Here is a 14,177-nt window from a genome sequence, read left to right as displayed (position 1 = left end):
CTCCCCATCATCCCTGATCTTCCAGAAATCCAAATAAAACTACTTTTATACAGTACTGTGGTTTTTGTTAGTGAATGGGACTTGACGTTGATATGATATGTATTTAACACGCAAATATAATGTATTCGTGGTTTGTAGAAACATACAATGCCAACATTTTCTTCTGGTGAATGGGCTGGTATAATTTTATGATATAAAAAATGGTTAAGCCCATACAAAGATACAGTAAAGTCCTAAGTCTTTTCTCAGCATTCATTTTTTCACATTACAATGTTTTTTTTAATGTAACATTATTTCTGAAACAGTTCTACTTCCAGCATTCATCCAATATGACATCAGTGTAAATTAAGATATTTCATTGACTATTTCTTCCATGGATTTTCATTCACTTCATTCACAACATGACTTTCACTTGAGAGTAAGCCCATGCTGCGCCCAGCTTTGCAGTTTGCTGTTTACCCATGCCATTCACTCAGCACTGACTGCAGCTGATTACCAAATAAAGCAGAAAACTGTACACATGCAGCAGCTGCAACACTCCTACTGCAAATGCCTGCATTAATAGTAAAGCAGATCCTTCATGTTTTCTGTTGCAGGAAATTTAACAATTTTCATGCACATCACCCACTGATATTGTTACATTTCACCAACAGAGTACAATGAACTGCACAGTGTACAATTCAATGTATGAATTAACATATCAATATTTTCCTTCAATATGAAGTATCTGGTGAAGTATGTCTCCCTCCATAATGCAGCTGCACAGTGCACCCTTAGTCTTAAGTAGGCCCCCATTGAAATTAGTAATGCTAATCCAATTTAGATATGCTTGACAGCTGAATAGCTTTGTATTAAGAAAATGTAGCATGTGTCACAGCTTACAGATATTTGGAATAGTATGCTGTAGTGTTTTATACAGTAATATCCAAGAGAGTCAGTGAGCATTCTGGCAGGAAGGTTTGGACTGAATGTAGAAGCTACTTATCATTGCTAGAATGAACAATACTGAAGTTTAAATGCACTTTTTAACCAACAGCAGGGCTTTAGAGGGAAGAACCGCCTGAGAAATGTCCTAATGTCCTTGAGATGGATGCAACCCAAAGCTGCTCTGCTCACATCACTCACTCATGTTTGCTGTCAGTGTGAATATCATTAATTAAAGCTGCTGTCTGCTTTTTTTATATTTGTGCTGCTCTGCGGCTCCCTCACTGTTTTAATAAAGCATGATGGGTTACAAAAGAACAGAGACGGGCTTATTATTTTTGATCCTGTGGATTTGTTAAGGACATCCCAATATGTAATTATCAAATTAAAAGGCACTGTACTGAACTATTTACTGCATGATGTGCTGCATCTTACTATGAAGCTAAAGAAGGAGCCTTGGACTAACAGTTCAGATGGCTGAGCTGTTAGTGGTGAAACTTGACTGTAGTCAATACTGCATTTTTCCAGCAGGTTCCAGTTAAGCTGCCTGACAATTAAATTACCTCATTGGAGCGAGATGTCTGCTAAATCTGCACAGGTTTATTGGTGAAATACACAGATATGACAGAGAGGACACTCTTTCTACCAAAATAAAGAATACATCCAACTCCTGAGTTCAAGAACCAGCTGAACAAAAGCATTTTACACAGTCTGCAGCACAATTTACTGCCAGCAGTTACCCCATCATTCATCAGTTACGTGTATTAAACAGATATTAAATTAATGCCTGAATTACTGCATTAGTTGCTACATCTTCAACTGAACTCTAGTGGAAGAGTTTGGAAGTATAAAATCATCCAGCACACACAAATGCATACTCCCTGGCAGGAATGGAGCTCTATACAATATTCAGGGTGTATCTACGATTCAGAGGTTGTCTACACGTGGCTCACAAAATGGAGATGGCAGAGCTGGTGGCTAACAGCCTACGATGCTAACAGCGCAAACAGTGCTAGAACAACAAATATGCTAACAGAGCAAATGGTATTAGCTGGGGGAGAAATGGTGGGTGTTACACTGTTGCTGTTTACATAGCAAATAGCTGTTTGCTGCAATATTAATGCTCTGACCGATGTATAGATCTTCTTTAGGCCCCAATCACACAGAAAGCATTTTGCAGGTTGAAAAACGCCAGGCGCACCTCACTAAATTGAATGCCACTGGTAAAAAAAAAGCTTGCTGTACCTTTTTATTGTTGCCAGGCAACCACCCCATCACCTTCTTACCCTAACCTTCCTGTGAAATCAATCTACCGTTCATTTTGGCCAGCTAAAAATACCAACTTATTTTCACATATAACTAGCAGCGAGTTCCTAAAATGCTCAGGCAGAAGTTTCTTGCTCTAGCTCTGGTTGAGGGTGAGAAACTGTGATCAAATGGTTTGTTGGGCACAGTGAAGGGTCACCAGTTGGTCCAGGAGCTTCACCTCCATGATGGCTGTTTCCAGGCATAATATTAGGATGACTTGGAGGTAGTCTGACAATGTGCTGTCCATGCTTGGGCCTGGCATAACAAAAATGAATTAAGTCATATAGTTCTGGACCTCTAGTAACCACTACCACCAGTTTCTTCTCCATTGTTAACCAGCTGTAAACTTACTGTCGTGACCACCACAGAAGGCCAGCCTCTCAAATCATCTGATTAGACAATGGGAAATGGCAGAGATGACATGGGGCACTTTTTCGCTTGGAGTTGAAGTTTTTCAGCTCAATGAGCTCAAACACAAAACCAGCAGGCGCTTGGAGTACAGAAATGTGAGGTGTGTAGCAACGCAAAAACAGTTAGCAAAAAGCTTCATTCTCATTAAAAACAATTACAAAACAGCCCCCAGCTGCCAAAACGCTTTCTGTGTGATAGGGGCCTAAAATGAACACATAGTTAAAAGCGCTGTGTGTAAAAAAGATAGCTGATTATTACATCTCATTCCCAGGTCATCAAATACCAATGCTTTGGTATTTATAACCCAAAGTGTTGGTACTGGATGCTCTAGGAGTGAGGCAACAATCAACTCTCTTTCTCAAGAGTTGCAGCACTTACCATGACAGCATCCTGTCTTGTTTGACTGATTATAATGACATTAGGTATGTTTCCACTTCCCTTCTTGATTATATGTCATAGAGGGCTTTGCTTAAATGCACCAAACTATTTTCTAACTATGTTGTTTGATATTTTGCTCACACACCCATCAGCCAAAAGGTAAATGGCTCCCTTGTAGACCTGGGTTAAAACGGCACTTTGTACTCCTTTAAGACAAAGCACTGTATCTATTTAGACACTGATATGCTCTACTCTTTAGCATTTTACACATTTTGCTTTAGTCAACACGTAAAACATCATGTCAGTGTGATTAAGAATAGACTGTGCCAGTCATGGCTAAAATCTCAAGTCTTTAAATAAATTTAGCATTTCAACCCAGGCCTTTTCCCTTGTCAAGCAGCAGCAAAGCAGCAGCAGCAGCAGCAGCAGCAGCAGCAGCAGCAGCAGCAGGACAGAGAACTTTGGGTCATGTTCAGTTTAGTTGCAACTGTTTTTAATGCGTTCCTCCAGAAAATCCAAGATTAGAGATGAAAACTCACTCATACTGGATCTCCATGTGTTTCCATCTCTACGTTTTCACAACTGTTCTGAACACAACCCTGGAAAAAGACATTTTAAGAAATAACAGAGGATTGGAAGAAGAAAAAGCAGGAAGCAAAGCATGCTGGGATGACTCACACATGGCCATACCAGACTGAGAATGTCTGCTGGAAGCCTCCATCATAGCCGGCCTCCCAGGACACATTAGCCCAGGTGGAGGATGCCACCACATGGACGCTGGTGGGGGCGTGGGGGCTTGTGCCTGCAGGGAGAGAAAGCATTGAGAAAGGTGTTGTTAAAAGGGCATATTAGTCACTGAGTAGCCTCGCTGTGATACAGTGCATTCATTTGACTTGTCAAATACATTTACTGTGAGCCTGACCCAATAATGTGTTTTTAAGCAGCCAGCAACCCAATGTAACATCTAACTGTACAGAACAAATCGTTTAGGTTGCATGAATAATGGAATCCTGAAAAACAGTCCAAAATGAGATTTTTTTGTAGCTGTAACCTGTCAAACATAAATCACATAAAGGTGCCCTAAATTCTCAATTAAGCAATATTACGAGAGGGTGTGCTATAACTTATTTTGAGGCACGACAGTGATGCAGTCATGACTAAGGCACTTGTGCCGAGGTCTGTAAGCATCATAGTTGTGGTTATACAACTACTACCAACACAGTCCAAATATATTCATATTGAGGAGCAGTTAGTGCTGTTGTTTCTAAGGAAATACATGTGGTCTGACTTATAACTGGAAAACAGAAAGTCACATCAGTAGACTCCTATATGTAATGAAACCTAGTTTACTTCTCCAGCAAGTAGGTTGAACCTTAGTGATGACATAGCAACAGACATGTTTTGTAGTTCCTGTTGAGTCTTCCAGGCAACATGAGTTGAATACTTTGTAGAGATAGTGAGGGTTCCCAAACTAAATACATATTCCAGATATAAACACAAAACTTAATAGCTATATCAGTGTTATTAGGACTAAGATATTTGCTGAAAAAATATGTTTTTCATATACAGACTTAGCTACTACATCCGCAAACTTCACAGCTGATGGAGGACGCCAGAGGATGCCAAACATTTCCAATAACCCAAGAGCATCATACAGTCCAAAAGTCAAAATTATTGCAAAAAGATGTAAATTTGTATCTAACAAAATACTCTGCTTCAGACCCTATTTGATGGCATTCAGCCTTACAAAAACAACTTTTTCACTGCAATCACACTGACTTGCAGCACTCCAGGAAGGCACGCACCTGCACTGACAAACAGCACCAGCAATTATATTAATTAAAGAAAGTTGAATTAATAAAATATATGACTAACTTATTTAATTCAATGAACCTCTTAGTCTATAAATATGTTGGGGAAATTCAGCAAATACAGTGATTAAGTTTGAGTTCTGAAATTGTTTTTTTGAAGTTAATTATATAAAAGTTAGGCTACTGTAACAACTGCAAGAAACAGGCCATCATGAACACTCGTTAGATTATTTGTTTATAAGATATCCTATTTGTTTATAAGATATCCTAACAACCCATATTCAGGTGACTTTTTGCTAATCAGCCTTTCTCCTCCGAGAACCGTCACCTTATCGTGGTGGAGGAGTTTGAGTGCCCTAATGACCCTAGGAGCTATGCTGTCAGGGGCATTTTGCCCCTGGTAGGGTTTCCCATGGCGGATTGGTTCTGGGCGAAAGGTCAGACGAAGAGCGGTTCAAAAGACCCTTCATGATGGACAAAAGCAAGGACACGTGTACCCGGCCCGGAGGGTTACCGGGGCCCCGCACTGGAGCCAGGCCTGGGGCCCGTGGGCAAGCGCCTGGTGGTTGGGCCTTTGCCGATGGGGTCTGGCCGGGCCCAGCCCGAACTGGCTACATGGGCTCGTCCCCCTGCAGGCCCACCACCCGCAGAGGGATCCAGAAGGGATCGGTGCTATGTGGATTGGGCAGCAGACCAAGGCAGGGGCCTTGGAGGTCCGATCCTCGGCTACAGAAGTTGGCCCTTGGGACATGGAATGTCACCTCTCTGGCGGGGAAGGAGCCGGAGCTTGTGGAAGAGGTTGAGTGCTACCAGGGTGACGACCCTCTCTGCCCTGCCTGCCTTGTTGTGTTCTCCCTTGCAGGTAGCAGTGGGCGTGGCTGCGGGTAATCAGGGAAGTGGCAGCACCTGAGCTCAGTGAGCTTTTAAAAGCTCTGGCTGCTCACTGCTCTTTCTCTTCTCCTTCCTGAGGCAGCATTTGGTTTTGGGTTTGGTTTTATCTTAGTTTCTGCGCCCTACAACATCACACACATACATTGTTTCACTCATGCCCTCACCTACACCACTGACTTTACTGATTGCAAATACCATGTTTAGTTAGGTTCTTTTTCTTATGTTTATTCTTTAGCAAATAAAATCCTTTAATTGGCTTTCCTTGTGTATGTGTCTCCCTCTTTGTCATGGCCGTGCGGCCCGGTTCGTGACACTCACCTCGACACATAGTTCCAGCTCTGGAACCCAAATCCTTGAGAGGGGCTGGACTCTCTCCTTCGCTGGAGTTGCTCTGGGTGAGAGGCGGAGGGCCGGGGTGAGTTTCTGATAGCCCCCAGACTCTCTGCCTGTATGTTGGGGTTCACCCCGGTAGACGAAAGGGTTGCTTCCCTGCACCTTCGGGTTTGGGAACGGGTCCTGACTGTTGTCTGTGCTTATGTGCCGAACAACAGTTCAGTCCCTGGGACGGGTGCTGGACAGTGCCCCTACTGGGTACTCCATTGTTCTGCTGGGGGACTTCAACGCTCACGTGGGCAATGACAGCGGGACCTGGAGGGGTGTGATTGGGAGGAATGGCCTGCCCGATCTGAACCCGAGTGGTGTTCAGTTATTGGACTTCTGTGCGGGTCGCAGTTTGGCTATAACTAACGCCATGTTCAAACATAAGGATGTCCGTCGGTGCATGTGGCACCAGGACAGCCTAGGTCGCAGGTCAATGATTGACTTTGTAGTCGTATGATTTGACCTGTGGCCATATGTTCTGGACACTCGGGTGAAGAGAGGAGCAGAGTTGTCAAATGATCACCACCTGGTGGTGAGTTGGATCAGATGGCAGGGGAGGGCGCCGCGCAGACCTGGCAGGCCCAAATGAACAGTGAGGGTCTGCTGGGAACATCTGGTGGATGAACCTGTCCAGATGATCTTCAACTCCCACCTTCGGGAGAGCTTCGACCGTGTCCCGAGGGCAGAGGGGGACATTGAGTCCGAATGGGCCTTGTTCCGCTCTGCCATTGTCGAGGTAGCAGTTGCAAGCTGTGGCCGCGAGGCCGCTGGGGCCAGTTGCGGCCGTAATCCCCGAACCTGCTGGTGGACACCAGAGGTGAGGGAAGCCGTCAGGCTGAAGAAGGAGGCCTACAGGGCATGGTTGGTCTGTGGGTCTCCGGAAGCAGCTGACGGGTACCGGCAGGCCAAGTGGAGCGCAGCAGCAGCAGCTCACGGAGGCAAAAACTCGGGCGTGGGAGGAGTTCAGTGAGGCCATGGAGGCTCCAAAGAGGTTCTGGCAAACCGTCCGGCGCCTCAGGGGGGGAAGGCGGCAACTTGCTCACACTGTTTACAGTGGGGACGGGGAGCTGCTGACGTCAACTGGGGACACTGTCGGGCGGTGGAAGGAATACTTTGAGGAGCTCCTCAATCCCTCCAACACGTATTCCAGTGAGGAAACAGAGACGGGGTCTTGGGGGCGGGTCGTCCAATTTCTGGGGCAGAAGTCGCTGAGGTAGTGAAACAACTCCGAGGCGGCGGAGCCCCGAGGGTGGATGAGATTCGCCCTGGATATCTCAAGGCTCTGGATGTTGTAAGGCAAGGCAAGGCAAGGCAATTTTATTTATATAGCACCATTCATACACAAGGCAATTCAATGTGCTTTACAAGAGAAATACATTAAAAACAATAGATCATTAAAAACAAGAGCTAAAAGCAAGAAAATAAATAGTTAAAAACAGTGCAGAAAATGCATTTAAAAAGCAAACATAAAGCAAAAGCAACAGCAGACAAATATAAAAACAATAGCTACAGATTATCCTAACAATAAGTTACATATCTAGTTCACTGGTAAGCTGCAGCAAATAGTAATGTTTTAAGCCCTGATTTAAATGAGTTGACAGTTTCAGCTGACCTCAGATATCCTGGAAGTTTGTTCCACAGGCGGGGAGCATAGAAACTAAAGGCTGCTTCACCTTGTTTGGTTTTGATCCTGAGAACACTGAGTAAACCTGTTCCAGATGATCTGAGGGGTCTGGATGCTTCATAACGTACAAGTATATCAGAGATGTATTTAGGCCTGAGACCATTTAGTGCTTTATAGACAAGTAACAAGATTTTAAAGTCTATCCTTTGACACACAGGAAGCCAGTGCAGTGATTTAAGCACTGGTGTAATGTGCTCCACTCTCTTGGTGTTGGTAAGGACTCTGGCAGCAGCGTTCTGGATGAGCTGCAGTTGTCTGATTGATTTTTTACTCAGGCCTGTGAAGACACCGTTACAATAGTCCAACCTGCTGAAAATGAAAGAACAAGTTTTTCTGTATCTTGTTTAGACAGAAATTCTTTTATTCTTGCTATGTTTTTAAGGTGGTAGTAGGCTGATTTAGTAATTGTCTTAATATGACTATTGAAATTTAGGTCTGAGTCCAGAACTACACCAAGATTTCTGGCTTGATTTGTAGGTTTCAGTGTCATGGCGTCAAGGTGAGCACTGACTATTCTTTGTTCTTTGGGGCCAAAAACAACTATCTCAGTTTTGTCTGTGTTTAGTTGTAGAAAATTCTGGCACATCCATGTATTGATTTCGTCAGTGCACTTATTTAGCAGATGTAGGGGACTGTAGTCATCTGGTGACACTGTTATGTAAAGTTGTGTGTCATCTGCATAAGTATGGTAGGAGATGTTCCATAATCTGAGCAAGAGGGAACTCATAGATGTTGAACAGAAGAGGCCCAAGAAAGGACCCTTGAGGAACTCCACATGTAATTTTTGTTTGCACAGATTCATAATTGCCAAGTGACACAAAGAAATCCCTGTCTTGTAAATAAGATTTAAACCAATTTAGCACGGTGCCAGAAAGTCCCACAAACTTTTCTAGTCTGTCGAGCAGTATCTTATGGTTGACTGTGTCGAATGCAGCACTGAGGTCCAGCAATACCAGAACCGAAATCTTTGATGCATCACTGCTCAGATGAATGTCATTTAAAACTTTTACAAGTGCAGTCTCAGTGCCGTGATGTGCTCGAAATCCAGACTGAAAGGCATCAAAGGAATTGTTTTGCTCCAAGAAGGTGTTAAGTTGCTGAAAAACAACCTTTTCAATGATCTTTCCTAAAATGGTAGGTTTGATATGGGCCTGTAGTTATTTATTAATCAATTTGACTGAGCTTTAGTGTGGCAGCTTTAACTAACTCCTTGATTGGTGAGCGTGGTGGTGGTGGTGGTGGTGGGGGGGGGGGGGGGGGGGGGGGGTTTGACGCTGGCTCCGTGGTGATTGTGGTGGTGGTGGGGAGGGTCGACGTTGGCTCCTTAGTGGTTGCGCCGGTGCTGGGGAGGGGGGGGCCACGTTGGCCCCTTGGTGGTTGTGATGAAGGGCAGGAGGGGGGACAGGGACATCCTCTGAATGCCTTGGGTGATGTGGAGCAAAGGGTCAGGTGAAGGGGGAGAGATGCAGGCTGTCTGTCTCTGTGCCCCGTACTTGTCCTTGGCTCTTATCTGTCCATTCTTGTTTTGGTATGGCATTCCAAGAGCATGACATAGGTTGGCCCCGAGTAATCTGCATCCAGTGATGTTTGGATGAATCCCATCACGCTGAAAGCGATCCTTACAGTTCCAAAAGATGTTAAAATTGTCAATAAACTTTATCCTATGAGTGAAGCATACCGATGTCAGCCATGTATTCAGGGCAAGGAGTCTGGTAAAAGACTCGATTCCTTTCCCCAGGGTTGGAATGGGGCCAGAAATCAACGCATTTTGTGACTGACAGTCACTCAGTTGCTCCAGGAGCAGGGAAAAGTCTTTTCTCAGGATCTCAGAGCCAGTTTTCAGGATCTCAGAGCTCAGAACCAGGATCTCAGAGCCTCTTCTCCAGGGTGCTGGAGAAGAGGCTCCGGTCGATGGTTGAACCTCAGATTGAGGAAGAGCAATGTGGTTTTCGTCCCGGACGTGGAACCGTGGACCAGCTCTTTACCCTCGCCAGGGTGCTGGAGGGGACATGGGAGTTCGCCCAACCAGTCCACATGTGTTTTGTGAATTTGGAGAAGGCTTACGACTGTGTCCCCAGGGGCATCCTGTGGGGGGTGCTCCGGGAGTATGGGGTTGGTGGCCCCTTGCTAAGGGCCATCCAGTCCCTGTACCGAAGAAGCGTGAGTCTGGTTCGCGTGGCCGGCAATAAGTTGGACCTGTTCCCGGTGAGGGCTGGACTCCGCCAGGGCTGCCCTTTGTCACCGGTTCTGTTCATAACTTTATGGACAGAATTTCTAGGCGTAGCCGAGTGGTGGAGGGTGTCAGGTTCGGTGACGGGAGGATCTCGTCCCTGCTTTTTGCAGATGACGTGGTTCTCCTAGCTCCATCGAACAGTGACCTCCAGCTCTTGCTGGGACGGTTCGCAGCCGAGTGTCAAGCGGCTGGGATGAGAATCAGCACCTCCAAGTCTGAGGCCATGGTCCTCAGGCGGAAAAGGGTGGATTGCCCACTCCAGGTCGGGGGGGAGGTCCTTCCTCAAATGGAGGAGTTTAAGTATCTCGGGATCTTGTTCATGAGTGTGAAGCTCTCGATTTACCAGTTGATCTACGTTCCAACCCTCACCTATGGTCAAGCTTTGGGTAGAGGGATAGGGTGAGGAGCTCGGACATCCGGGAGGGACTTAAAGTAGAGCCGCTGCTCCTCCACATTGAGAGAAGCCAGTTGAGGTGGTTTGGTCATCTGTTAAGGATGCCTTCCGGACGCCTCCCTTGGGAGGTGTTTCAGGCATGTCCAACTGGGAGGAGACCCCGGGGCTGCCCCAGGACACGCTGGAGGGACTACATCACCCGGCTGGCCTGGGAACGCCTCGGGGTTCCCGCACAAGAGCTGATGGAAGTGGCTGGGGAGAGGACTGTCTGGGCCTCTTTGCTGAGGCTGCTGCCCCCGCGACCCGGACCCGGATAAGCGGAGGACGACGAGTACAGGTATGAGCCTTTCAGGTCATTTGAAATGAAGGAAAAAAAGTTTCAGATTTATTAGTTTAATAAATGTTGACTTCCAGCATGCCCATGATTATTACGTACATGTTAGGCCGGTGGTTTCCAGCTGGTGGGTCATGGTCCAAACGTGGGTTGTGGATCCATTTTGAATGGATCGCAAGTGACTTGCGAAGGTGTCAAGTTTGAAAAAAAAACACACATCAGTGAATTTCTGGTGCATAGTTTTTATTTTGAAGTGCCTTTTCCTGCTCTTCAGTAAATGACAAGTGGACAGCAACTTGACAGAGACAGCAAACTAACTTGACGACATGGCCAAACATAATGTATGTATGATGCTTAATATATAAGACCGGCGGCGTCATATGTCGGCGACGTCAACCGGATTTCTATTGCACACTCCGCGAGAGCTGGGAAGTACAAAATAGCGCTTTTTCAAGGGTGGCGACGCTGGAAAAATAGGACGATAGCGTAAAGTGCCACGGTGCGGCACGTCGACGCTTGTCAAGCTGCTGCCGTTGTGGGTTTGTAAATAGAAAATAATGGGGGCAGCTGTTTTGACGCTCGTCGTACGGTGCCGGTGTGTTTTGGCCTTAAGGAGAAATATGGACCCCATGGCTGGGCCAGTTGGGAACTACTGTAGTAGGCTATAGATTCTTAGGATTGTGATGAGTTTTTCTATAGATAATATACATACACATATACAGTACAGGCCAAAAGTTTGGACACACTTTCTCATTCAATGCGTTTTCTTTATTTTCATGACTATTTACATTGTAGATTCTCACTGAAGGCATCAAAACTATGAATGAACACATGTGGGGTTATGTACTTAACAAAAAAAGGTGAAATAACTGAAAACACGTTTTATATTCTAGTTTCTTCAAAATAGCCACCCTTTGCTCTGATTACTGCTTTGCACACTCTTGGCATTCTCTCCATGAGCTTCAAGAGGTAGTCACCTGAAATGGTTTCCACTTCACAGGTGTGCCTTATCAGGGTTAATTAGTGGAATTTCTTGCTTTATCAATGGGGTTGGGACCATCAGTTGTGTTGTGCAGAAATCAGGTTAATACACAGCCGACAGCCCTATTGGACAACTGTTAAAATTCATATTATGGCAAGAACCAATCAGCTAACTAAAGAAAAACGAGTGGCCATCATTACTTTAAGAAATGAAGGTCAGTCAGTCCGGAAAATTGCAAAAACTTTAAATGTGTCCCCAAGTGGAGTCGCAAAAACCATCAAGCGCTACAACGAAACTGGCACACATGAGGACCGACCCAGGAAAGGAAGACCAAGAATCACCTCTGCTTCTGAGGATAAGTTCATCCGAGCCTCAGAAATCGCAAGTTAACAGCAGCTCAGATCAGAGACCAGATGAATGCCACACAGAGTTCTAGCAGCAGACCCATCTCTAGAACAACTGTTAAGAGGAGACTGCGCCAATCAGGCCTTCATGGTCAAATAGCTGCTAGGAAACCACTGCTAAGGAGAGGCAACAAGCAGAAGAGATTTGTTTGGGCCAAGAAACACAAGGAATGGACATTAGACCAGTGGAAATCTGTGCTTTGGTCTGATGAGTCCAAATTTGAGATCTTTGGCTCTAACCGCCGTGTCTTTGTGAGACGCAGAAAAGGTGAACGGATGGATTCCACATGCCTAGTTCCCACTGTGAAGCATGGAGGAGGAGGTGTGATGGTGTGGGGGTGTTTTGCTGGTGACACTGTTGGGGATTTATTCAAAATTGAAGGCACACTGAACCAGCATGGCTACCACAGCATCCTGCAGCGACATGCCATCCCATCCGGTTTGCGTTTAGTTGGACGATCATTTATTTTTCAACAGGACAATGACCCCAAACACACCTCCAGGCTGTGTAAGGGCTATTTGACCAAGAAGGAGAGTGATGGAGTGCTGCGGCAGATGACCTGGCCTCCACAGTCACCGGACCTGAACCCAATCGAGATGGTTTGGGGTGAGCTGGACCGCAGAGTGAAGGCAAAGGGGCCAACAAGTGCTAAACACCTCTGGGAACTCCTTCAAGACTGTTGGAAAACCATTTCAGGTGACTACCTCTTGAAGCTCATGGAGAGAATGCCAAGAGTGTGCAAAGCAGTAATCAGAGCAAAGGGTGGCTATTTTGAAGAAACTAGAATATAAAACATGTTTTCAGTTATTTCACCTTTTTTTGTTAAGTACATAACTCCACATGTGTTCATTCATAGTTTTGATGCCTTCAGTGAGAATCTACAATGTAAATAGTCATGAAAATAAAGAAAACGCATTGAATGAGAAGGTGTGTCCAAACTTTTGGCCTGTACTGTACATGAACACATATAGAGCATGTGAGTGTCAAGTGGCAGTTAAACCGTTGCCATGAAAATGGTGGAGTAATATTTTGAGTGATGAACAAGGTGTGCTGTAATGCTGATTTAAGAACATTCTAAATGTCTTGTTGACCAGTCCGATTGCTTGGTCAGAACTACTTGTTGTATAATATGCATTTTTGCTCATATACTGAACTATTGTGTAGAAACTGCACAGGAGCCAAAGCAACAGGAAACTGATCAGGAGCAAGCTCAATACAGTCAATGTTATGCTCTGATTTGACTCACATCCACACAGGAAGTACAATGGTCAGCAAGGACAAACATAGTAAACAGCAAAGTTTTTTTTAAATTTTTATTTTTAACAATTTTAGTCTTGGACAGCATGCAGTCTATGTCCTTGTGATTAGTGGATGACTGACTCGAAACTGATAAGAGTTGAAAGGATGTCAAAGTAGAACCACCAATACTAACAACACTGTCTACATAGGTAAGCATCTGTTCCCAACAGCTTTTCAACCTAGAGACATGAAATATTCACATCTTAGCAGCTTCTGAAGAAAACAAACACTACCAAGTCAGAATAACCTTCACCTGCAGAGCTAAAGCTCACTCATTTAGTGAGTTTTGGGAGTTATGTGCTGTAACTATATTCCTTGGTGACCAGCAGCCAGGTGCAGTGTCTTTCTAGCTTCCACTGGTTACATGGCAACCTCACAGAGACAACAAGGCTCCAGGAAGTCAGCAGGCCCAGAGGGAAATGCAGCATGTAACGTCTCAGAAGACCACAGCTTGTCTTTTTTACATTGTGATGTGAGTATAAACTCAAATAAACTAATACAACTTGTTGATTACTGAATGTTGGAGATGTGCCTTTAGACAGAGCTCTGGCTAGTTGTCCCCAGTGCTTTCAGTAAGCATGACAACGATATCACCCCTTCTCATATAACTCTCAATATGACAGAAAAAAAGCCAAAATGTCAAACTGTTCCTTTAAAAAAACTTTCCCTTTGGTAACAAATTTAAAAAAAAAGGTGAAGGAAGCATGTATGGGTGTCCCCGACTAAGAATTCACAGTCGAAT

The 14,177-nt window shown here is 44.9% G+C and overlaps 1 protein-coding gene across 3 annotated transcripts in view; it reads right to left on the bottom strand.

The window, feature by feature from the left end:
* igsf9bb (immunoglobulin superfamily, member 9Bb) overlaps nucleotides 1–14,177 on the bottom strand; it is a 277,518-nt gene that overhangs the window by 51,296 nt on the left and 212,045 nt on the right. For 2 of the 3 annotated variants that reach the window (XR_013492299.1, XM_033650284.2), the window contains exon 12: nucleotides 3,700–3,823. Coding sequence is in view for 2 of the 3 variants with exons in the window: in XM_033650284.2 (XP_033506175.1) it covers nucleotides 3,700–3,823 (124 nt within the window). In the remaining variant the exon portion in view is untranslated. The remainder of the gene's footprint in view (nucleotides 1–3,699; nucleotides 3,824–14,177) is intronic. The other variant, XM_033650293.2, reaches the window with a different exon arrangement.

The sequence above is a fragment of the Epinephelus lanceolatus genome, chromosome 11, assembly GCF_041903045.1.
Source record: "Epinephelus lanceolatus isolate andai-2023 chromosome 11, ASM4190304v1, whole genome shotgun sequence".
Lineage (NCBI taxonomy): Eukaryota > Metazoa > Chordata > Actinopteri > Perciformes > Serranidae > Epinephelus > Epinephelus lanceolatus.
The sequence above is the reverse complement of the archived record's forward strand: the minus strand, read 5'-3'. Positions and strand labels throughout refer to the sequence as shown.